This window comes from Ranitomeya imitator, chromosome 2 (assembly GCF_032444005.1).
Source record: "Ranitomeya imitator isolate aRanImi1 chromosome 2, aRanImi1.pri, whole genome shotgun sequence".
Classification (NCBI taxonomy): Eukaryota; Metazoa; Chordata; class Amphibia; order Anura; family Dendrobatidae; genus Ranitomeya; species Ranitomeya imitator.
In genome coordinates this window covers 794,555,932-794,570,620 of record NC_091283.1, presented here as the reverse complement: position 1 = coordinate 794,570,620, position 14,689 = coordinate 794,555,932, and the positions used below count along the sequence as shown (strand labels likewise).

Here is a 14,689-nt window from a genome sequence, read left to right as displayed (position 1 = left end):
AAAAACAAAAATGAATAAACATATATCCAGGGAGGTAAGGAGGATCCAGATAGGGATACATATAGGGAAAGTTAAGCATCTCTGCTCCTCCTTACCTCCCTGGGCATATTTGCTCGGTAATTGATTTTTGTTGGTATCCCCTTAAATTCTTGTCTCTTTATCCATTTTTAAAAAAATGTTTTTATTGTATTTCTAATAAAATATCAACATTTTAGAAGTTTCCATATACTATGTAAAACGACACATATGCATGGTTTTATCAATATCTGAAAACTTTTGGCTTTGCATTAAGTAATAAAAATGCCTTAAAACATTCTCTCTCTCAATATTCTGGCATTTGACAAATATTAATAGTTATGGTAATCCTAATTGACCTAAAAAAGGAAAGGTTTATTCTGATTTAATGTCAGAAAAAAACATGAATATGGATTGAAGGATTAAAATACAATATAATTCTGACAATTCTCTCCAAAATGAACTATATCTGTCAACATACTGGCGGTGCCAACGAGATTGCTCCTAGTCTGCTATTTCACCCCGCTCTGCTGTAATCATGCCTGTAGGGTTTAGACATTTGCTCATGCTTATTTTAATTGCAACAGCAAAAGAGGATCAATCATGTTGAATTTAACATGGCTGATCTTCGACAACTGTCATGGGGGATATTTTGGAGGCTCCCCCATACACATTTTAAAGAAGCACTACCTTCAAAGTTTTTATCCTCTTAAGATTTTGCAGTCGTCATATTATATAGCACTGTCTACTTACAATTGCTCACTTTGCTTACCCAGATAATTCTTCTCTTTTCCATTAGGTTTGTGACATCAGGTGATTATAAAGAGACTAGCTGAATCCTTCTAAGCTCTAAGTAGAAACAGTAAGTCAATTTTCCCTGCATGAGTCATCCCACTATTCAACTTCTGACCCATCTGATGACTCCTCCCCGCTAGTGATTTTTGCAGTGATGACTCATGCATGGAAAAGAGAGCTCCTGAGGATTCAACTAGTGAGTTTTTAATCAGGTGATGTCATTGTCAGGAGAGGTAAGGAGAGGTGGCCTCAAACTGGCCCTGGGACTGGAACCCTAACTATCCCTGTCCCGGGGGTACTCTTGAAGGTAGAGAGGCCTGACTCTGTGACCTTACTATGCTGGTTTGTCCCCTCCCCTACTCTATGAGGCATGGGACAAAAATGTAAGGTAAACAAGACACACAGACAAAACCAGGATAGAAAACCTCTTTTCATACAAAAGTACTAACCAACAATAGGGAGGGAAAGAGGGACAGGGGGGAATAAACTAAATGGGAATAGGGACCAGGAGCTAAACACACACGTACTACAGCAAACCACAGAACACACTACAACAATCCACTCCAACCCCTTCACTTTAGAACACAGCACAGGAAGACAAATCTTTCACCAGCAGGGACAAGAAGGTCTGACCAGTTTTTATAGGAAGAGGTAATAACCAGATCAGAAGCAGCTGAAATGGAGCTGCAAGTTTCTAACCAGCATAGAAAGGGTCATTAACCTCTTCAGCACGAGAAGAAACTAAATTAATTTAATATGGGACACTAATCACACCATCTCTAAAGAAGACCTGTGATTCATTATCCGACATGACCTGTTAACTCCTGGTCTTCCAGGGGGATGTGACACCTTCGTGGCCTAATGGAAAAGAGACAAATTCACTGGGTAGAAAGGCAAAATGAGGAATTGTAAGTACACAGTGATGTGTAATAGGATGACTGCAATATATTAATAAAAATATTTAGAATTGAGTGTCCTTAGTGGTTGATACCTTTTAATGGCTAACTGAAAAGATGGTAACAAACTGCAAGCTTTCGAGACTACGCAGGGCCCTTCATCAAGCATATACTAATAGAAATTCTGAAGAATCACATACTTATGCACAACACAGCACAGAAAAATGCCATAGATAAGACAGGTGACATGAAGCAGAATTATCATTATGTGAGTGATTTATGTCCATAAATATTGGAACAGTTCATAGATAAGGAAGTCTTAATGTTTTATTGTCCTCTGATTGGGGTCTGGTTCTTTGTTATGATGCCCCATAAGGTCTGAAGTGCAAATTCCTTAGTTGATGTAAAAAGACATAAATCCATGCGACACATTCATTCCTGCACTGATAGTGTCACAGTACCAGACCCCAATCAGAGGACAATAAAACATTCACACTCCTTATCTATGAACTGTTCCAATATTTATGGACATAACTGTTTATCACTCACATAATGGTAGTTCTGCTTCACGTCACCTGCCTTATTTATGGAATTTTTCTGGGCTGTATTGTGCATAAATATGTGATTCTTCACAATTTGTATTACTCTATGCCCGATGAAGAGACCTGTGTAGTCTCGAAAGCTTGCAGTTTGTTACCATCTTTTCAGTTAGCCATTAAAAGGTATCAACCACTGAGGACTCTCAATTCTAAACATTTTTCTATCCACTGGCTAACACGGTACCAAGATATATATCTTTCCTGTGCAATATATTAAGAAGATATAAATTTTGTTGGGAGGAGAGCTTTTTTAATCCAAACAGATTAACTGTAGCTTGTTCCCAAACAAAGAGCTTGGTCTATGGGAACCAATGAAGCTGTTGCATGTAATTCCCAGTATAATTGAGAGCGGTAAACAAAACAATATGGGGAACATCACATCTGTCCGCTTTTTTTGCTTAATTTGTACATAATCAAAAGTGATTATATCACAGAATATACTGTTAATAATAATAATACAGGGCGAAGCCAGACAAACAAAATATTGGTTATTGCTATTATTATTTATTTGGAGTCTTATTATATAATATTTATACAAAAGTCCTTCATAGTTTAATTTCCAGTGAAGTAAAAAAAACATTAGTTCATGCACCATTATCAGAGTAAAAAAAGTCACAAAAGTTCCCATTTTTCAAGGTACAATGCTCTCTCTCAGTAATACTGATACAAATAATTCTTATTTTAGACTCCTTCCTTGAAAGACCATTGAATGTAATGGCTCAAACGTTTTACAAAGTCTCATTGCTAATGGCAGATCTTGCCTCTGGATGTTGTGTCTTGTTCTAACTTCCCAAATCCAGTGAACATAGAATTGGTTAGCAATGGCTTGTCAAGTTTTGCAGCTGCTGCAGAACCTCTCTTGTGACTTCATTGCAGTGTGTATATATATATATATCAGCACCTCTCTATTAACAATATAACGTCCTTCAGTATCTTTGTTTCAGAAAACTTTCTTTCTCCTTTGTTTCTTACTTTATTTGCTAATGATCTTCCAGGCAGCATTTATTTCCAGAGATTAGATGTCTGTTTAGTATCCATTTGTTTCCGCTTTTCCATTGTTATACTTTGCTGATGTACGTCGCAGATTCCTTCTTGGGTCCGTTTAGATTATTCATCTGCTCATTGTTTTTAATACATCCATTCCCATTTTGATGTTCATATGAATTCACGTTTAAAGAGGGCTTACATCTGTGCCAGTTCTTAAGAACATCGTTCATTGTGCTCTGGCTCGTGACTCCCAGGAGTTTATCCATTTCTTCTTGTTCTAGTGTTTTCTCCAATACATGTGAATGCCCCAAGTTAAAATCTCGATTGATGTTCTCGAAGAATTGCTGAATGCACAGTTTTGCAAAGCTTTTTGCATGCTCTGTGCAGGTCTCATCAAATAGTTTTCTTTCTATGTCAATGTAATGGGACCAGTATTTGGTTTTCAGAAAAGCAGCTTGTGTAAAGCAGGGTCGGATGGCTCTCACAAGAAAGGCCAAAAAAGTCATCAGTAGGATGAAGGTCCAGCCAAATGCCTACAAGAACGGAAAGGGAAAGTTATTTGGTTGAATTTAGATTTTTGTTTAGATTAGAGAAAAATTAAGAACTTCTATGGTACGTCAAATGGTAGATGGTCATATTTATTAGTACATTTGGGGACAACTTTATAAACAAGACAAACACGAAATCTGCTTGTCCCTATGGTATGGCAAAAGCTGTCAAAAGTAGTCCCCAGGCACCTCACCAAGCAGCTACTTTCACTCTGATATAAGCCGTTACCACCCAGGCATTTCCCCATATACAGGTCCTTCTCAAAAAATTAGCATATAGTGTTAAATTTCATTATTTACCATAATGTAATGATTACAATTAAACTTTCATATATTATAGATTCATTATCCACCAACTGAAATTTGTCAGGTCTTTTATTGTTTTAATACTGATGATTTTGGCATACAACTCCTGATAACCCAAAAAACCTGTCTCAATAAATTAGCATATCAAGAAAAGGTTCTCTAAACGACCTATTACCCTAATCTTCTGAATCAACTAATTAACTCTAAACACATGCAAAAGATACCTGAGGCTTTTATAAACTCCCTGCCTGGTTCATTACTCAAAACCCCCATCATGGGTAAGACTAGCGACCTGACAGATGTCAAGAAGGCCATCATTGACACCCTCAAGCAAGAGGGTAAGACCCAGAAAGAAATTTCTCAACAAATAGGCTGTTCCCAGAGTGCTGTATCAAGGCATCTCAATGGTAAGTCTGTTGGAAGGAAACAATGTGTCAGAAAACGCTGTACAACGAGAAGAGGAGACCGGACCCTGAGGAAGATTGTGGAGAAGGACCGATTCCAGACCTTGGGGAACCTGAGGAAGCAGTGGACTGAGTCTGGTGTGGAAACATCCAGAGCCACCGTGCACAGGCGTGTGCAGGAAATGGGCTACAGGTGCCGCATTCCCCAGGTAAAGCCACTTTTGAACCATAAACAGCGGCAGAGGCGCCTGACCTGGGCTACAGAGAAGCAGCACTGGACTGTTGCTAAGTGGTCCCAAGTACTTTTTTCTGATGAAAGCAAATTTTGCATGTCATTCGGAAATCAAGGTGCCAGAGTCTGGAGGAAGACTGGGGAGAAGGAAATGCCAAAATGCCTGAAGTCCAGTGTCAAGTACCCACAGTCAGTGATGGTGTGGGGTGCCATGTCAGCTGCTGGTGTTGGTCCACTGTGTTTCATCAAGGGCAGGGTCAATGCAGCTAGCTATCAGGAGATTTTGGAGCACTTCATGCTTCCATCGGCTGAAATGCTTTATGGAGATGAAGATTTCATTTTTCAGCACGACCTGGCACCTGCTCACAGTGCCAAAACCACTGGTAAATGGTTTACTGACCATGGTATTACTGTGCTCAATTGGCCTGCCAACTCTCCTGACCTGAACCCCATAGAGAATCTGTGGGATATTGTGAAGAGAAAGTTGAGAGACGCAAGACCCAACACTCTGGATGAGCTTAAGGCCGCTATTGAAGCATCCTGGGCCTCCATAACATCTCAGCAGTGTCACAGGCTGATTGCCTCCATGCCACGCCGCATTGAAGCAGTCATTTCTGCCAAAGGATTCCCGACCAAGTATTGAGTGCATAACTGAACATTATTATTTGTTGGTTTTTTTGTTTGTTATTAAAAAACACTTTTATTTGATTGGATGGGTGAAATATGCTAATTTATTGAGACAGCTTTTTTGGGTTATTAGGAGTTGTATGCCAAAATCATCAGTATTAAAACAATAAAAGACCTGATAAATTTCAGTTGGTGGATAATGAATCTATAATATATGAAAGTTTAATTGTAATCATTACATTATGGTAAATAATGAAATTTAACACTATATGCTAATTTTTTGAGAAGGACCTGTAGTAGTCACTGCATAATGCCTTGCAGCTATCATCTGATATAGCACAGCCATTCCAGAAGAACTATCTGTAGCCTGTATAAAAGTCAAGACAGGGAATGCAGCAGCCATGCTTGGCTAATGTGTAGATGTCACAGCTAAGAGTAAACAAATTCCTAAACAGTGAAAACCTGGTACCATCTGTATACCCATAGCCATATCTGTTGAGGTCACTGTGACACTTCTAAGACTCTGTTTGCATTAAAGAGCTTGAAAGGAGTTGGATACAGTCTTAGGAAACCTCAGAGTGTCATGCACATCTTTTCAGGGCATTTTGAGCACTTTGCGATTCACTGAGAATCGATTAGCTGTAAATTGAATATTTGGAGAAAATTCAGTGAAATGAATTTGACTTTCAGAAGATTTGATCATCTCTACTTGGCATGTCATAAAATGTAAAAATCTGATACAATTCTAAGAACTGACCAGTAAACAAAAACTGTATCTGAACTGCTGCTTCTTCTCTTTTCATTAAAGAGTAACCGTTGTTTACATATTTTGCATATAGTACATGTAAAAAAACCAAAACTTTATAATATATCTTATTGGAGAAATCGACTTCTTTCTTCTCCTGGACTGGTAATTCATTCTCAAAATTCCCAATTTACAGGTAAAATCTGACTTCAGTGATCACAGATTCTCCTAGTACTGAGATAGGAGATGGCAGTTGGTGCTCATAAAGTTCTATGGAGAACTGTAAATGTAATTTCAGAAGAACTTGTTTTGTTTCCTCCTTTTTACACGCCTGCTGATGAAGAAGGGCAAAAAGTGCATTGTGGTGGCAGCGACATATATCTAAACCAGCCACAATGTAAGTCTGCACTTTTAGCCCTACTGCTTTATATTGGATACACTTTCTCCCTATGATTCATACTATACTTCATAGGGCGCAGCAGATAATTTTTACAATCACTGGTTCATTAGTATTGGTATGTCTGTATTTTATAGCAACCTGCTATTATTGCTCTCACTATGTATTAATGAATTTGTTTTTTTTTTTTATATTTTATCAAATATTTATTTTGGACGCAATATACTCCATTGTTGGGCTTATCTTTATGCCTCATTCATCTTGCGTTTTTGTGCATCTGTTTGGTTTTTTTTGCTTACAAGAAAAATCACTGCCACTTGATTTTGGCTGCTTTATTTTACGGTTACAACCACACCCGAGACTGCAGGAAGGCTTGTGTCTGATATTGCAGTTCAGCTCTGTTGAAGGGAACAGCACTAAAATGTAATACCGCACACAACCTGTGGACAGGTGTGGCGCTGTTTTTTTTTTTTTTTTAAAGACTCAATGTTTTTTTAACCTTTTGAAAACTCCTTTTTTGTAAAAAAAAAAAAAAGACTCAATCGTTTTCTAATTTTTGAAACCTCCTTTAATGTAAAAGCAGAAAAAAACTAAACTGAGCATATCGAAGGAAGAATATTATTCAATAATCCAATATAAAAAAACACATTTTGGGTTAAAAAAAAATATATTCATATAGTAACAATAGAAAGATGAGGCAGAATGTAGGAAAATGATTTCATGAAGAGGGCACTAACATCTAGTTTGTATGTTCTCCCCGTGTTTGCATGGGTTTCCTCCCACACTCCAAAGAAATACTGATAGGGAATATAGATTGTGTGATGATATAAAGTGCTGTGGAATTAATGGTGCTATATAAGTAAACATAATAAATAAATAACAAATTTTCCATGCACATGCAGCGTATCCCCCAAATGCAGTGTATCCCCCAAGTTGCATCCTTGGAATGCCCACTTTATAAAACATAACTTACAATTACACAGAATATTGTATTTGTATATTATGAAACTTTTTTCCATAAATATTTATTGTATGTTAGGAATTAAAAAATAAATAAATAAAAAGAGGCTCCGATTATTTTAGATGGTGTTCATGCCCAATGTGTTACCTGTGAGATAAAGCGCAGATATCTTGACGCCACTTCTTGCGGTACGATATGATGTCCATCATAAATTTCCTTGCAGGGAATCCTGGCAAGTATTCGCTTAATTTCTTTCTCGGATAGAGTGATTCCAGTTATGTTTCCCAGTTTATCAATGGGTACTGACGTGCTAAAAGCACATATAAAACACTCGCCATGTAATAAGGACACCGAGATCCATACGGCAGGGGCAATTAACGCACGCTGTGTCATTGAGCAGAACATGTAACGCAGTACGGCCGAGTCTTTTTGCCTCATGCCCGTTGGTCTCTTCCATTCTTCCGCCAGCATCGATACGTTATTGTTCATAACAAATCCAAGTAAAAATAACACAATAGGCGGCACACACAAAACTCCCATGGCGTAAGATAGGTTGTAGCTCGGAAGGCATGGACAGTTGAAGTCGAATGTTGTATATAGCTGGGCACTCGCAAGTGCCATAATGCCACATATTCCATTCATGAATGATTCCTGGTTGGCTTGCAGAAATTGGAAGATCATACGAAATTTATCCATCTTTTCTGTTTTCTCAAACTAAGTGTTTGCCTGTTGCGGAGTAAAATGATCCTTCAAGACTTGTGATGGATGGGGTAATTGTTAGAAGATCTTTTACCTGTTCGGATGTCTTTTTGTCTTTTTCTAATTTTCTAAATTCTTGCCTTCTGCCCAATCCATTCAGCTCGATGATGGTTTATTGAAAAATACATATGTGGGTTATAGAAAATATATTTGGTTTAGTCTCTTCTGCAGTCTCGGCTTTTCTCTGAAATCTATTACATGAAAAGTTGTTTGCATATGTTTCTGTGACGTCTTCCCTCCCACAGACGGAGACCCAACCTTCAACACACCTATGCAAAAACTAGATGGAGCTAGCTGACGATCATGTCACCTCATCGCTGCCCGGAGAGCACAATCCTCACTGCAGAAGAACTTGTTTTTTTCCTTTTTATTCAGCTGTCATTTTTATTCCATACAAAACAATTAGTAAACAATCTTGTCCTGCGGGATAAGAAATGATAGGGATTGCACAATTACTTCATACTGTACCAGAACCGGACACTGACAGTGCTCCCTTTCCTTTCTCAGACAATGACCCACCTGTATGTAAAATTGTGACCAAAAATTTTGAGACTGAGGCAAACGTGGGTTTTCACATAGTTTGCTACATCAGTGTTTTTAGATCTTTTAGTCAGATGTTTCTATGGTTACTGAAGTGCAATTATTAACATTTTATAAGATTTTAACCTTTTATTGACAAATATATCAGGTTTATGCAAAAGACTTAATAAATACTTCTGCAACTAGCCTTGGTTAATAGAAATCAGCCTTTGGGCCAAATCCTGATTGATGACAACTCATTCTTGCATATTCAAGGTTTAACCCCTTAATGACCGCCAATACGTCTTTTAACTGACCTGAGATATAAGAGAATAGCCTCCCCATACAGATGACAATCCAGCATTTGTTGGTTGTGCACTATAGCTGACAACTTGCTGTATCAGCCACGATCGGTATTTGCACCTTCTAAATCTGTTTAACCCCTTAGATGCTGCTGTCAATAGTGACTACATCATTATAAATGGTTAACAGAGTGTGGGGGCTTCTTCTTTATCCCAATTGGTGCCCTCAGATCATGATTTTGTTGTCCTGATGTTTGCCATGGCAATTCATGACCAAATAGCGGCCTTAGAGTCTGACGGCTATAGTAATCTGTTTAGAAGTTAGCAACATTTAGGTGGTAAAAATACACATTTTCATTTCTGTCATACCACTTTGCATTAATTCCTGTAAAGCACCTGAAGGGTTAATAAACTACCTGACAGCAGTTTTCAATATGTTTAGGGGTGCTGTTTTTAAAATGGTATCACGTTTGTGGGTTTCCCAATATATGGGACCCTTAAAGTCACTTCAAACATGGATAAGTCCCTAAAAAAATAAATGTGGTAAATTTCTTTGAAAAAATGAAAAATTGCTGCTACATTTTTAAACCTCCTAAAATGCTAACAAAATAAAATAACATTTTACAAATGGTGCTGATGTAAAGCAGACATGTGGGAAATGTTATTTATTAATGGTTTGCTGTTGTATGACTATCTGGATTAAAGGGATAATCATTCAAATTTAGAAAATTGCTAATTTTTTAACATTTTTCTCAAATTTTTTATATTTTTTATAAATAAACACAAAAAATGTTGAACTAAATTTACCATTATCATAAAGTATAATGTGTCACGAAAAAACAATCTCAAAATCACTGGGATTTGTTGAAGCGTTGCAGAGTTATTACCACATAAAGTGACACTGGTCAGATTTCAAAAATTTGGCTCGGTCACTAAGGGGTTAAAGTTCATCGCAATTTCTGTGTTATTGTTATCCTTTTTTTTTTTTTAAGATTTAGCACAAGTTTTATATGCAACTGAGTTCTAGGGTGTTTCCTAGTCATAGACCCAAAATTTCAATGTTTTGATCACCAAGCCACTTAGATGTTACTTTTGCCTTGTGACATGGTCTCCATCATGCTGGAAAAAAACATTCTTCATTGCTACATTGCCCCTGGATGGTTGTGAGAAGTTGCACTTGGTCTGGTCATGGTGTGACAACATTTGTTCCTTGAATGTTGTATAATTCAGTCACTATGGGTGGTAATATGTGGTCTGGTCATGGTATGATGGTGTTTGCCCCTGTATGTGGTATTATTCGGTCACTATGTGGTGGTAATATGTGGTTTGGCCCTGGTGTGGTGGTATTTGTCCCTGCATGTGGTATTATTTGTGTCATGGCTAGGACATGGTTAATGTCCTGTTCTCTCAGGGTTAATTTTGCTGGTCTCCCTTTGGATCTAGGAGGGGTATTTATACTCACTCCAGACTAGGATTCCCTGTCAGCTATACTTTTCTCTAGTCTGTGTGCCTGCCCCTGGAGTGTGTGCCCAGTTTGCAATTGTTTTCCTTGCTCTCCGTGCTTAACTCTGCTTGTTGGTTCTTTTGGATTTTTGACCTCTGGCTTCCCTTCTGACAATTCCCTGCCTCACCTCTTTGGTACCTCATGATCTCCGGGTTCTGATCTTAGCTTGTTTGACTACTGTCCTGTGGTTATCGTCTTCTCTGCACCCTAACATCTGGCTCCACCCCAGACCACCTCCTACTCTTCACATGGTTCAGGTCATGGTTGTTACCTGGTTAGTTACCCGGCGCTTTGCTCAGCTCACTTACTGCTGTGTGCAGCTCTTCCCGCAGCAGTAGTACCCGAGAGTCGTGACATAGCTGACCGTACAGTCTTATCCCTGGTGGGGGGATGTTAGTATGCTATGGATTTGGTACAGGCTCTTACGAGGCAGGTTAATGAGTTCTCCGAGCTTATGCAGAAGCTGTCCATGGAGCAGCAAGCCATGGTCCACTCGCACCAACAGGTGCAGAGAGATGTGGCAGGTGCTTTACAGGGGTCTGCTCCATTGGGGTTCTGGGAGGGGGGCCCCACTGATCTATCCCTTGCGGACCCCGAGCCACCAGTAAAGTTACCCGACAATTTTTCCAGAGATAAAAAATTGTTTAGGGTCTTCAAAGAGGGATGCAAGCTGTTTTTCGAATTGCATCCCCGGACCTCTGGAAATGAAAGGCAGAGGGTAGTGGTCGTAATGTCCTTGTTAAGGGGGGCTCCAGAGGCATGGGCTTTCTCTCTCTCTTCCTCTGCTCCTGAATGTATGTCTGTGAACCTGTTCTTTGAGGCTCTGGGGTACATTTATAATGAGCCTGGTAGAGTGCATCTGGCAGAGGATATAGTGATGAGTGTGACACAGGGGAGGCACTCTACTGAATGGTTCTACTCAGAATTTAGACGTTGGGCAGCCGAAGTATCTTGGAGTGAGGCCGCCGTGAGTGGGCTGTCCCGTAAGGGCCTGTCTGACCTTCTAAAGAACGCTCTGGCACTTCATCCTCCCCCTGATACCCTGGAAGATGCCAATGTTGTCCTAAATGCCTAATGATGATAAATATAATCCACCTGTGTGTAATCAAGTCTCCGCACCTGCTCTGTGGTAGTCTCAGGGTTCTGTTTGAAGCACAGAGAGCATCATGAAGACCAAGGAACACAAGAGGCAGGTCCATGATACTGTTGGGAAGAAATTTAAAGCCAATTTGGATACAAAATGATTTCCAAAACTTTAAACAGCCCAAGGAGCACTGTACAAGCGATCATATTGAAATGGAAGGAGTATCATACCACTGCAAATCTATCAAGACCCGGCCGTCCCAAGACTTTTTGGCAACAATGCCAAACGATATGTTTGGCGTAAAGGCAACACTGCTCATCACCTTGAACACACCATCCCCACTGTCAAACATGGTGGTGGTGGCAACATCATGGTTTGGGCCTGCTTTTCTTCAGCAGGGACAGGGAAGATGGTTAAAATTGATGGGAAGATGGATGGAACCAAATACAGGACCATTCTAGAAGAAAACCTGTTGGAGTCTGCAAAAGACCTGAGACTGGGACGGAGATTTGTCTTCCAACAAGACAATGATCTCAAACATAAAGCAAAATCTACAATGGAATGGTTCACAAATAAACATATCCAGGTTTTAGAATGGCCAAGTCAAAGTCCAGACCTCAATCCAATCGAGAATCTGTGGAAAGAGCTGAAAACTGCTGTTCACAAACGATCTCCATCAAACCTCACTGAGCTCGAGCTGTTTGCCAAGGAAGAATGGGCAAGAATTTCAGTCTCTCGATGTACAAAACTGATAGAGACATACCCCAAGCGACTTGCAGCTGTAATCACAGCAAAAGGTGGCACAACAAACTAAGGGGCCGAATAATATTGCACGCCCCACTTTTCAGTTTTTGAATTTCCTCAAAAATTTAAAATAAACAATACATTTCGTTCAACTTGATATTTGTGTTCCACTTGTTGTTGATTCTTCACCAAAAATTTGCATTTGGTATCTTTATGTTTGAAGCATGATATGTGAGAAAAGGTTGAAAAGTTCCAGGGGCTGAATACTTTCGCAAGGCACTGTATATATGTGTCACTGACATATATATACAGTATATATATATATATATATAAATATATATACACACCCATTCTATGTGTATATGTGCAATCTATCTTTTCTACTATAACCTGTCAGTGTGTTTTTACAGTAGCCGCATATGAATTGCTGACTTTTCAAAGGACAACGGTACGTAAAAATTGCACAGCACTCGCATAGTGCGAGTGCTGTGCAATTTTTTATCGCACCCATTGACTTCTATTGCGGGATGCGGTCCCTTTTCTGATTACAATCGCAGCATGCTGCGATTTTTTTCCAGCCCGATCATGATCTGATCCAAGCTGGAAAAAAAAATGCAGATGAGCACACCATCATAGATTAACATTGGTCCAAATTCAATCAAATTTTTTATCGGATTGAATTCGTCTGATTTCATTGCAAGTGGGCATGAGCCCTAACTCTGCTAGAAGTTCACTTTTGTGCTTTTAGGATGGAATTAAGTCAACAAAGGTGTTCTTCTTCCACTTGTAGAAAGTGTTTTATTACTAAGCTGTGTTTGGAAAAACACATTTTTTGTAGCACATATCGACTCCTCGAGGCACAGGTGTGACATCAATTATGACACAGCAACTTTTAGTGCATGTTTTAAACAAATTGCTGAGAATATTCCGGAATCCTTGCTTATTTTCATAAACCTCTTTGCTGTTTGCATGGGAATTACACATTTCCGATACCTTCTTATACCCAGAATATCAAGTAAGCTTTATATACCATGCCGGGTTATGTAATAATGATACTGCTGCCTCAATGGGACAGTAACTCTGAATGCTTAAAAAGTGAAAAAAAAAAAACACGGGTATTACATACCTGGTAATGTGTTTTTTCATGAGACATGACGGCACCATGAGAGAGGGGATCCGCCCTTCAAGGACCGGAAACCTTCAAGATAAAAGGGGCGGCTCCTCTCTCCACATCAGTTGTTTTACAGAGTACGAGAGGAACTCCGCCTGTTAGGGTACACATAAATAATACATCCTATACGGTTCTATTCACCGACACCCGAGGGAGTGTATAATACAAATAATGCTAATAATGCACCCAACTAATGACGTGATCAAAAGGGTGGGAATATAAGGGTGCCGTCATGTCTCATGAAAAAACACATTTCCAGGTAAGTAATACCCGTGTTTTTCCATCATACATGACGGCACCACGAGAGAGTTACAGAGATTTGTATTCTCTTTAGGGAGGGATCACTGCTTGTAACACACTTCTCCCAAAAGTGAGATCAGAGGTAGCAGATAGGTCTAGCCTATAATGTTTAAAAAATGTAGACGGAGAGGACCAAGTGGCCGCCTCACAGATTTGGTCGATGGTAGCATCTGCTCTCTCCACCCACGACATCGCCATGGCCCTCGTGGAGTGGGCTTTCAGACCCTGTGGAACAACCCTGCTTGCACTACTATACGCTAGAATAATGGCCTCTCTCACCCATCTAGCGATAATTTGTTTTGAGGCTTTAAGGCCCTTCCTTGACCCCAGGAACGAAACAAATAAAGCCCTCTGTTTCCTCCAGGATTTTGTCATCTCTAAATACTGTAGGATACATCTCCTGATATCTAGACAATGGAGACTCTCCTCTTTCTTGTTACTAGGATTGGGACAGAAAGAGGGTAGGGTTATATCCTGAGCCCTATGGAATCTCGATACCACTTTGGGGAGATATACTGGATCTAATTTTAATATAACCCTATCGTCCATAATTTGTGTGTAAGGAGGGTCAGCTGACAACGCGTGTAAATCCCCAACCCTACGGGCTGATGTAAGTGCCACTAACAAAGCTGTTTTTAATGTTAGTACTTTATCTGAAGTTTTATTTAACGGCTCAAAGGGGTTTTCCGACAAAGCTGTCAATATTAAATTTAGATCCCATGGTGGAGGAGTAGGGGATGGAACAGAGTCAGCTCTACTACAGGCTCGGATAAACCTCATCACCCATCTATTGC

General features: G+C 39.4%; 1 protein-coding gene across 1 annotated transcript; it reads right to left on the bottom strand.

Moving 5' to 3' along the window:
• Nucleotides 1-2,429: 2,429 nt before the first annotated feature.
• Nucleotides 2,430-8,443, bottom strand: LOC138665825 (calcium homeostasis modulator protein 1-like). Its single transcript, XM_069753694.1, has 2 exons — nucleotides 7,660-8,443; nucleotides 2,430-3,825 (listed from the first exon to the last, which is right to left on the bottom strand). Exons 1-2 carry the CDS (start codon nucleotides 8,206-8,208, stop codon nucleotides 3,364-3,366), a joined length of 1,011 nt encoding a protein of 336 aa, XP_069609795.1. The 5' UTR covers nucleotides 8,209-8,443; the 3' UTR covers nucleotides 2,430-3,363.
• Between the last annotated feature and the right edge of the window lie 6,246 nt (nucleotides 8,444-14,689).

Coding starts and splice junctions, on each gene's coding strand:
- LOC138665825 (XM_069753694.1), bottom strand. CDS start 8,208: ATGGATAAATTTCGTATGATCTTCCAATTTCTGCAAGCCAACCAGGAA. Junction 3,826..7,659: donor ATCTGCGCTTTATCTCACAG/GTAACACATTGG, acceptor CCGTTCTTGTAG/GCATTTGGCTGGACCTTCAT.